Here is a 12068-nt window from a genome sequence, read left to right on the forward strand (position 1 = left end):
CTGTCAAATGTGTTATAAAAAACGGGCAACAGTTTTTGTCTTCAAAGTTTAGTTTTACCAAGAAATTATACATTAGGATTATGTTTAAATAGTATTAAACCTTTATTAATCTGGTTTTCTTCCCTTCTAAGCGTTTCCGATTTATTCAAACGTAAGTAATACATTTAAAAGGATATCAAATATTTCAAGTACTTTGTATTTTTATTATTTGTTACTCTAAATAAATTGAGAATAAAATCTTATTACCATAATAATATAGAGGAATGTTTATTTAAGTTGTATTGCCACAGTTTAAACAACTAATGTTGATTTTCATTACAGAAAATACAATAATAAGATGACATCCGAAAGAGACATGCAGGTGTCACAGACAAGAGATATCTTCTTCAACCTATTACAGATATCAAAGTTACTCTCCACTGGCCTGGATTCTGAATCTCTGGGCTTATGTATCCGGCTTTGTGAATTGGGTATCAATCCAGAAGCCTTAGCGACTGTTATCAAAGAAATAAGACAAATGGCAGAAGACCAACACAAAAATAAACCAATTGAATGACTACTGCTGACCTTTTAACACTCAAACTTATTGGCACTTTTTCGTAGTTACTGAGATACACAGCTTATTCACTTTTGTGCATGCGTTAAAATCATGCATATTCACAAACAAGCATTTCCTCATCTGCTGCGATTGGTTTTGTACATTGGAGCATATCACAAGCTTTGACATTTGTCTAATGTTGATACGAACAACATTTAGATTCTCACCTCTGATCATAAAACTATTGATATTATTTATTCAAACACGATTCTACCAGTTAAAGTTCCTTCGTAACCGTTCTTTCTGTTACATGCACCGTTTATGAGAGATGGAGAGGTTAAAATGGAACCATTTGTGTTATGCTTTACATAAATATACTTTTAACACATTTTTATCAGATTTGTGTTTTCTTTACATCAATAATAATAAGTTAGTAGCTGAGTTGACGAAAGCGTTGGGCTGGCACCCAGACGTCGTGGGCGCAGGCAATATTTTCCACTTATAATGATAGTAGGAGTTTACAAATATTGTCAGGTTATTCTTAGTGCTGGTATCTTTATCGTTTAAGAAAAGTAAATAAAATGTGCCCCCCTAATATTATTCTGTTCAGTGCTTTATTTATTTGGCATATCAACTTTGTGAATAAGCATAAGTTTATTCACAATGTAATAAAATTTCCTAAAACCAATATTTTTTATTGTGTTATGGATCTACACCTACATTGTGAGAATAAACCAAATATTTAATATATTGCATTGTTTTTTTTTAAAATAAATCTATTTTCATGAATTTATCGATAGATGCATGATTGTAATAATATTTTATAAATTGTTGGAATTTTGGCATGATGTTATTGATTTAAAAAATTAAATTCTTACCCTAGCGACATTTTTTATTGTTTATTTCAAATTTTGTAAATGGCGTTCTTGTGCTGTAAATATATTTTTTAAATACTTATCATGTTGGTATTTGCGAATGCTTGGAATTCAAACAATGTAGATGATCCTTATGTTGCCAATTTCCCCAAAATAAGTTTCTGGTAGGTACCTACCTGCTCTTGTTGAATGCATGCATCTATGTAAATTTTGCAAAACTATGATTCATTCAGAATATATTTATGCAGATGATCAAAGGTGGAACTGATGAATAAACAAAATATTTGTTTGTATTTTGTGTAGGTAACCACAATATGTAGATATTAGTAAAGTAGCGTTCCGCCTGCCTGCACCAGTAGGTTGGAATTAAATTTGAATTAGCCATGGATTTGCACTTCAAGAAGTTTATAACGAAAAACCGCAGAGGAGTATGGAATTAATAGAAATGTAATGACTTGTTTGCACCTTGAAACGTAAACGTCTTCTTTAAATAACTTAAAATGTCTCCACTTGCGATATTTTATTCTGTATAAAAATCCTGTGTCACTGTGCTTGTACACGCTAATCTCCGAAACCACCCAACCGATTTCAATGAAATTTTGTGAATGTGTTTGGTTGGTTCCAGATTGAAATATAGATAGTTTTAGACTCGATAAGTGGCACTGTTGAGATCAAAAAAAAAAATTACAACCATAAATTTTAACTTCCCTACATAGAAGGCAGTCTGTGGCAGGACAACGTCTTATATTATAAAATGCATTCCAGATTGTTGAGTTACATTCTAACTGATTTCTAATCTTAATTCTTTGTACTCCGTTGTCGCCGCCACGGCAACATAGGAAACATTCTAACAACTCAGTGGCGACATAAACAATGGGTATACATACTATTGTTTAAAAAATAAAATGGTCCTTTTACAGGTATACATAGGGCTGCCACCTTTCAAAAACAGTAGACCCGGAGATTTTAGAAATATAGTTTTTTTATTAAAATAAAACTTTTTTAGTATGAATTATTTAATTAAGGCAAAATGTTATGGTAAATGACCATTGGTAATGTTTTTTTTTTTAAATATAAAAAATGACCTAGCTAGTGCTAAACTGACTTGGACCAGCTTGACACTTAAAACTTTATTTTTCATTCTGAAGGGATTGTTTAAGCATCTTTTCTTGCTCAGGTTTCTTCAAAAACTCCAAAAATTCTTGGAAATTCATATTGTAATTAATCTTCACAATTAACTCTGCCTTCACCATGTCCACTGACAAGCAGTTTCGCTCGTCTGTCCACAAATTTCCCATTAAAGAAAAGACGCGTTCAACAAAAGCATTGCTTATAGGGATTGAAAAAATTTTCCAATTATTTTTGGCAGTTTGGTAAAGGTTGAGGTGACTTTCAATAACTGAACCCATCGTAAATCAACAGGCAATGTTGAATCACTAGATTGTACGAACTGAGGAAATACTTGTTTTAATTTTCGGGTCTCGTCATAAAGTAAATCGAAGATAAATCTTCGTCGACATTTTTCAAACCAAGCGATTCGACAGCTTCCACTGTATTTTCGTAAATTACTGCACTTGTTAGATCGAATTTGGAAAAGATTTTGAATACAGAATCCTCGAAATCATAATATTCTTTATGTATTCATGAGTTTTCCCGTAAACTTCATTGGCTTCTTTTTTTAATTGATCCTGATCAGAAGGCCTCAAAAACTTTATGTTTCTCATTATTTTGGCACCGTAAAATTCATCATGCATTCACTCAGTCAGACAGTTACCGTGATGGTCGTCTGTCGAATCGCTACCACCGCCCGGTCTGACCCAGAGATATTGATGTTAAACCCGTAGCCCGGATATGCACCATGCAAACCCGTAGGCTCCGGGTCAAACCCGGAGAGGTGGCAGCCCTATATACACATAATTCTATTCAATAGTATACAGTACCCACTTACGATTGGTTTCGCTTTTTGCTCTGATTTTCATACATAACAATAATTACGCATTCATTTAATTTGAATATTTTTTACTGAGCAATAAATATTCTCACTCCATCAGAGACCTCAATGGAAAACTCCATATTTTAAGAAAAGGTTCCAAGCGGGACTGTGAGGTTTGCTCGAAAAGGTGGCAAACGGGAAACCAGTGAGTACTGTGACACGTGTCTTAACAAGCCACGTATGCATTTGGGCGACTGCTTTCTAAAATGCCACACGTTAAAAAATTATAAAGATTAGAATATGCAAATTTTTCTTTTATTAACAATCTTATATGCTAATAAATGTATATTTCTTAACATAATCATTTTATTTACTGCCTTACCAAAAAACATTTTTTTCTAATTTTCTAAAAAAATCATAATTTTTCTCATATTTTACATTACACTCTCTGGAGTAGCTGGTGTACCATATAAAAAAATAGTTTGGAGTACAAAGGGTTAGTATATAAAAATTCAGCCTGCGCATTTTTGTGCTTGCGAACCTTGAAAAGTAGTCATCCTGTATCGCTGAAAATTTTAAAGTCTATTGTTATTAATGCCAGGAGTGCTTATATATGTTTAAATGTAGAAGAAGTTGGGCACACCCAAAGATATTAGAAGAACGAGATATGGTATGTTGGCCACCGGACCGTAGCCGGAGTACTAACTAATTAGGGTACTTTGAACGGTATTGGGACGTGTACGCACAGAAATCTGTTCTATGTATTAGTGCGGATACCTTAGCGATGCCTTAGCGTAAGCGAAGGTGTGCAGTAGTATTGGTGAACAAAACCGGCGACACTCGGCAAAACAATTCCACTCAGTACGAACTGCGCATAGCACATCTCGTTCTTCTAATATCTTTGGGCACACCCGAGGAATACAAAATGCAATATCTTAATAAGATATGGAGTCGAATTAAAGTTTTTATAATGCGGTTTTTTTAACAGTTACATTGTGGTATACTGTAGTGAATAATGGAAGAATTCAGAGGCGCCCGAGAAAGACATTAACAATAGCGAAGCATTGCGGGGGATCCACTAGTATTTTATATATATATAATTTAGTGTGTATTCATAATCTAAACTAATCATGTCCTTTTTGGGCAAAATAGTACAAATTGATGATTACATAATGTATATAAATAAAAAGTAATGTAGTGTGTGTTTGGACTCAAAAATTACTTGACCGATTTAGATGAAAATTTCAAAGATTGTTTTTATTAGTGCCAGGAGTGTTTACAGAATGATTTGAATAATAGAAGATGTCGGGGACGCCTGAGGGAGACTTAACACATTATGTCTGCACTGGAATGAGATAGGGAGTCGAATTAATGTGTAGAATCTAGTTTTTTAGTAATAATAATGAATGGTAGAACAAATCAGGGACGCCCGAGGAAGACGTATATCAAATAATTATTTGTGGTAAAATGATAAACAAAGAAGGGGGTGTAAGGAGAATGTTCGATGTGAAAGAGAATGGTAGAAGTCGGGGATGCCTGAGGAAGACATGGCACCATCAAGTGAAACAAATAGTTATGTATGACAAAATGAGGCTTGTGTGATGAATGAAGAAAGGGTTGTGATGAAAATGTATGATATGGAAGTGAATTTTCGAAGAAGTCGGGGACGCCCGAGAAAGACATGGCACGATCAAATGAATCAAATACATAAAAAGGTAAAGTTTTCAATTCTTTACAATAATATTATTCCACCAATGCATCGAGGTTTCAGGTACACTAGAATTCACAACCTCAAAACTTTACTCCAAACATCAGCTAGTAGAATGAATAATCTTAGATTAAGAAATTTGTATAATAATTTATTTATAGCCAAAAATACTTTTGAATTGAGGAAACAAAATAAGTAAAAGTACTTTGTTTGCATTTCTGATTATCCAAAGTATTATTATAAGATTCTAAAATATGCTATTATTGCTATGTAAGATAAAAATGTGTAAGTGTATTTCATTTCCTCCTAGATAAAAGTGGAATATTTTTTAGAAAAGAGAGGGACAAAAGGCAAAAAAATAATTAAACTGATATAAATATTGCTAATCTACTTACCTAACCGTCTCATTCAGGACATAAGTGATGTGATGTCTAGGAAAATTTCCCTTGATCTAGGGGAGAAAAATATTTGTAGGGTAAAGGGAAAAAAAGCACAAAAATATATCGAAATTCGGAAATGTTGACGAATTTATTTTCGGTATCATTTTTGAGGTTATAGATACGATAGTGGGGAATTATTCTTTTCGAAATTCCCTAGCCGACCCCCCCCCCCCCATATCGATTTGAAAATATTGCGGGGATTTTTTACTTCTCTGAAATTCTCTAATTCCCCGCCCCTAAATAATAATATACTTATTGAGCAACACTTTTCGCTGGAAATGAATTATTCGATTGGAAGTCGTTACGTAATACTGAGTAAGTAAATGTGGGATATTATGGCTTGGCTAAACACTCAATAACATTAAATGTGTCTATTCACATGTAAAATCGGTAATATTAGTATTATTCAAATGATTTTTCAGCTTTTTAGATATTAGATATTAAAGACATTTAGATACTGGCACAATAAAAAATCGCTATACTTTAAGAAGCGATCTAGAAAATATGTATTAACGAAGTAAAAAAAATACACCTAACTAGAGTCTGTTGTTTATTAAATTTCACTAAAATAAATCCCCAAAGTTGTGCAATTATATTGTACAAATAGGCAAACAGTAGCAGTTTATCACAATATTTGATTATTATTGTGTAAGACAGAGTAGATTGACGTAATAACGCTACTTAAGTCACCTGTAATTTGATAATTTGTATAATTTGATGATAACGGTTATTTATGGGTGTGTACAGATTGGCATCAATGGAAAATAATTTATTATATTTCATTACTACGGCATTTTATATTTTTTTCTCTTACCTTTTGTATTTTTATACATTTTATACTAACAACTTTTTAACTTTATATCTATGTTAATGGCACATGTAATGCCGTATTTTTAAAAATAAATTAATTTATTATTATTATATGAAGCATATCCACAAAAAGTTCAACAGTAAGATTTACGGTAGGTACCTAAGCATTTGTTTGAAAAGTAACGATGTTTTTTTCATTGACCACCCCAACGCGCCCATCGCCCAAAACGACTCATCTTCGGCGTGCGCCATTTCCGTGGTGTTCTGTTGGGTGTTGTGCGGTCTGCGTGTTTCAAGGTATTTAAAGTTATTTTATTGATTTTACTCGCTCAAACAACCGACCATTATTCAATGCCGCCATATATTTGCAGTATCCACACCGGTGTGTACTTTTTACAATGCTTGTTATGGTATTCTCGCGCATAGCCGTTATTTTTAGGATTTCCAATACCACTCGCCGCCAGCCCGGAGTTAAAATTGTTTTATTTTGCGCAATCTCGTAACTCGTAATCTTTTTCGTTGTAATAGTGAAACGAATAGTGTTTGACTCGGGAAGGATGCTACATCTTCAAAGGGAGGTGGCCAGGATGTCGGGAGTACCTAATATTCCCATATTAGGTTTGATCGCACCCACTAAAGTTTGAAGGTGCGTATGTGTTGTTATTACGTCCATTCAACTCTAGGAATTCGTCTCGTAGTTTTCTGGTGGAAATATGGCGTAGTTTACTCAATTCACGAGGTGAGTAAAGTTATTATTCACTCCAGCCAGCCAGTTGTGTTTACTCCGATGATTTTACCGCTAACATGAGGGAGACGGTTGTACCTCCGCCATTGGAGAGAAGAGAGAGGAGGATGCGCGGTACGCTGTGCGAGCGCGACACGAGACACGCGTGCCGTAACCGTTAAATGTTTCCTGGAAGAAAATTTTAATACGCATCAAAATGACGACAGACAATATTCAAAGCCAGCGTCACTACTGTGTTAATCGGATTAAATTCGGAAAAAGCTATTACGGTGCGGTTCTTCCCAATCAATGGTAAAAGGGGGTGGTTTTCGTTGATAAATTTATCCAATAATCTAATGCGGGCGCATCGCGTACATTCCGTATTTGGGTGTGAATCATTGTATAAGTAAAACAAGTAGGAAGCGTCTACAATCCAGCCACTCGTGGATAAATGGGTACATTCCCCTCTGTATTCCATACTTCTGTGTTATTATTCTCTCCAAACTTCACCGTTAGGGTGTATTTTACTCGTACGCATGGCATTACCGCTTAATTAGTGTTAAATTCGGCTTCTAATACTACTTGTGCGGCCTCATTCGCATAAAGTAGAAGAATGTTTCATTCAATAACTAACGAATTCATCAATGGTTCTGAGCGTTCACGTCATGTGCTACTGACGCAATTTTTGCAAATCATTAATTTGTTTTTATTTACAATCGACGCTGCTTATCAATAATAATAAATAATTATTGTTATTAAAATTAGTGAATGAATATTGTGCTTTGCCCCCGAGATAAGATATCACTTGGACATAAAAATTGTATTTGATGCAAGTTTTTTTTATTGAAATTTTTTGTGTGATAACAAAAAGTTAGTTACTTTGTTGTATCTCAATGAACTTTTATCATAATAATGCGTAGCATTATTTTCTTTCGAGGCGCAATTATTCACAAGACGTCACCAGCATTCATTGCTAACAGTTTCAGGACTCTTAGGACGGGTTGTTTCGGAGAATTTGAACAATTCATCAAATTTCAACATTCATTTACGGGTTCTGTGAAAGTCCTATTCAAATTCTGTTATTATATCATTATAGGCTAGTTGCTTGAAAGAACTGAAATAAAAACAGAACTTGAAAAAATCTTTCACAGAACCTGAAAACGAACGTTGAAATTTGATGAATTGTTCAAATTCTCCGAAACAACCCGTCCTTATATTTTATAAAAAAAATCTCAAATTAAAAGAATAAAACTTTTCTAACCTCTAAATTAAAGCACTTTCATTCCACATTTGAAAATTTCTTTTACAGGACATCAAGAACTGATCCGTCAGGTCACAGAGAGGAATTTCGATGGGAAGAATTTAAACTTCACCAATGGAAAGAAGATTGGCTTCATCACAGTAAAGGAATGAAGATTGACTTCATCACTGGAAAGAAGATTGACTTCATCACTGGAAAGAAGATTGACTTCATCACTGGAAAGAAGATTGGCTTCATCACAGTAAAGGAATGAAGATTGACTTCATCACTGGAAAGATGACAGCTTTCATACATTTTGATGAAGACTATGTCGTCAAAACTGGTCTGTCTTAGCTTACCTAGTGCTATCACAGCCAGTTTTGATGATCACAGTCGCATTGTACCCCCGATGGAACCCTGGATAGGTATCCCCAACTTACAGAATGTCATCTGAAACCTCTGATTCAATCAAAGGTCTAACTTTTGTCCTATTCGCTAAGGCGGTTGTGAAATGTTATGTTGTATCATATCACAGCCACTTTGGTGAGCTAGGCTGGAAGTAAGCCAACATCAGATGTATTAAAAAGTTGATGTTCAAATGTATCTATAAAGTTACATATTTGTAACATTTTTAACAGGTTCTTTCATCTTTTGGACACATGAAACATGCTAATCATCCCAAAACTATTAGTTTTTAACTACCAAACTTTTTTTATTATAAAATGTCCAGTAATAAGTAGGCTTTTAATTTGAACAAAATTAACCTTCTATAAAATCTGTTGAATATTGTGTCGAGATAATTCCCATTGAAGTTTTGGGATTGGCATATTCTTTTACATATTTTGCACTATTGTAATGCGACTGTCCATTTTTTGCTATTGATTGATGGGTGTGGCTTTTGAAAATAACCTCATGTCTTGTCTTTCATTATAACGTCATTTTACGTTTTCGTTCATTATTGATTTCTCACTCATTCAACTGGTGTGGAATTATACACGGTGTTCAGAAACTTGTGGTACAAGTGGGAAACTGGTAAATCTACATCACGGAGTCGATTTTGTGGTGTAATTTTTTATCTGAGCAAAATTTTAAGTTTTCGAGTAAATCAAGTCTAAGTTGGAATTTTTTCACTGGGGAAACCAATTTTTACTGACCAAAAAAAAAGCATTAAAGCACAAATAAGGTTTTTAAAGTTATTTTAATTCTTTAATTGCCAAAATAAAACAAAAAATAAATAAATGCTCCGAAAAATAAATAGTTTTTTGGGTTCTCAGTGTGATATAGATTCATCAGTTTCCCACTTGTACACTTGGTTTCCGGACTCCGTGTGTAATTTCAGTTGATTCAGAACTATAGATTTCCAAACATTCATGCTGTCTCCCACTGTGTTCATCCACTTTGAAGTAACGAGCGACAAATTAGCTCGCTCAAGCATTGTTATTCAGACTGTTGATTTCATCGTTCACATTAGCTTTCATGTTTCGCTCTGCTCCTAAACACTAGTCTTTCATCTCACACTCTGTACGTTGTCTTACAATGATTCTAGTTAGTCTTTCATCTCAAACCAAAATACTAGTCTTGTAGACTGTAAATACATACATTCATCTTCTGGGTCACATGTCACTATTTTCCTCCTACGAATTTGAGTCTTTCCTAAGCTAGTTTGCATCGCTATCTTTCTGCCCCACTTTATTCTGTCCAAGAACAAATAAGATTGCGTCTGATAAACAATCAAATCAAAACTATGTTTTGTTTCATATTTCCGGATTCTGCAGGTAAAGATTTCAAATATGATAAAAAATGATGACATCAGAGCTTCATGTTGCATAAAACCTTTTGCATATTTGTGAGCAAGATTTTTTTTGTGAATTTAAATAATATATAAAAGTTAATCATTGATGACAATATTAGCGACTCTCAAATGAAAATTTGGGACAGAAAATGATTCGTTAACACCTAGAAATTGAACCCTGTACCTCAACCTTGCCGGGTCTTTGCTCTACCTCTGAGCTAATTCGAATTTGACTAAGAATTACCAATATTCGTAATTTAATGTTCTTAATGCGTATTTTTATTGGAAGCTAACTTTGTGCATGATTGCAAGATTATTCCCAAACTAAATGCAACCTACATAGTTGTCTTGGATAAATATATACATTTTTATTTTAATGTGTGACATCTATTGATTTTTATACAAGTCTAAGATGAATATTATTTATTTTTGTATTGACGTATGAGTAAAACCTCAAATTGTAATATTTATTGGGTTCAATTCAGTAGTTTTAGTATTAATTATTTAATAAATATATTTGTACAGCGCCATTGAGGTGATTTTTCACTAAAAATTCCCCTTTTAAAATTAACTAAATATTAATACCTATATTTTATAAGCAATAATTATTAGCCTGAAACACTCATCCACATTGAAAAATTTCCTGATAAAAGATACATGACGCCAATGGGACTTGAACTTGAACCCATGTTGGCGTCATGTATCTTTTATCAGGAGATTTTTCAATGTGGATGAGTGTTTCAGGCTAATAATTATTGCTTATAAAATAATTGTTACCCTTTGTGCTATGCATAAAAAATCTTGTCTTAAACATTAGTGTACCAAAAAAAAAAAAATAATTAATACCTTTTTCTGATTTTTCCGTAAGTCACTAATATTGTCTTCATTGATTAAATATTACAAGCTAATTTGATTGCGTAAAATTTTGTGTCAAATTCACAAAAAAAAATGAATTGTTGAAAACCGATTATTTATTAATCTTTGGCAAATCAACAGTTGAATTTTATAATTTTTTACATTATACTATTAAAATTTAATTATACCTTAGAGCGGGAAATCCCTGGTTTTTCTTAACTAAAATGAACCTTGTGGCAATTTTTACAGTAGTGTACAGGACGGGATATTAATTATAATGGCAATTTTGAAAAACAATTAAAATACTTTTCCGTTAAAATATTATTTTATGGGTAGGTACCTACTATATTGCTTGTCTGAATCCTTTACATAGTGAGTTCCAATTTTAAAATGAAAATGACACCAGAATCTAAGCAAATTTGAGTTCATTGAACCAGAGTTACGCAAGACAGGCATACAACGGAAATAAATATTAATTTAATTTTAACACTTGTTTTCTGTGAACTATCGTAATGTGACTACATAAATACCTTTAAATAAATAAAAATATTATTCTTTCATAAATCCACATTGGCAACTTAGCAGCGTGATTCAGCCGCACACATCGTTTTGTATGAAAATCGCAGGGTTATACACATTAGGGACTTAGCTACGCGATTCACTTGCAAAACGATGTACGCTACCGAGTCGCACTGCTAAGTCACCAATGTGAAGTTAGCCTTTGCTTTCAAACCTTCACGAAAGAATTGTAACGATTCCACAGTTACAATGGATTGAAAATATTATGGAAGCAGAAAAATCATTTTAAATAGGACATGTTTGAATGTACTTGTGCACAGCCGCCAGTAGTTCCCTCTCGCTCCGCAAGTACCCAAAGATACTGGATGACCGTCCATCAATTCGACCATGTTGTTTTTGTGTTTCATGCTTCTTAATTTGTTCAGTTTTGGGAACAAACTGTTATTACCCTTTAGAGTCAATTTGTTCGCTTTTCGGTACGGCTCATATGGTCTCAGAATAGAAATCGTTGTCTCCGTTACCATCTTACAAATATTAACTGAACGGTGTTAGAAAGAGAAAACACCAAGCTTTATATTCAAATATAGATGTTAACCACAGAATATTTAAAATTTACAGGTCTGAAAACTCTGAA

At 33.5% G+C, this 12068-nt stretch overlaps 1 protein-coding gene across 1 annotated transcript; it reads left to right on the forward strand.

Moving 5' to 3' along the window:
* On the forward strand, positions 1-3669 carry Mzt1 (Mitotic spindle organizing protein 1). Its single transcript, XM_089639207.1, has 2 exons — positions 1-151; positions 322-3669. The coding sequence occupies exon 2, from the start codon at positions 338-340 to the stop codon at positions 554-556; it is 219 nt and encodes a 72-aa protein (XP_089495333.1). The 5' UTR covers positions 1-151; positions 322-337; the 3' UTR covers positions 557-3669.
* Positions 3670-12068: the final 8399 nt, after the last annotated feature.

Source organism: Hesperophylax consimilis, chromosome 14 (assembly GCF_061612785.1).
Source record: "Hesperophylax consimilis isolate HC1 chromosome 14, BYU_Hcon_1.0, whole genome shotgun sequence".
Classification (NCBI taxonomy): domain Eukaryota; kingdom Metazoa; phylum Arthropoda; class Insecta; order Trichoptera; family Limnephilidae; genus Hesperophylax; species Hesperophylax consimilis.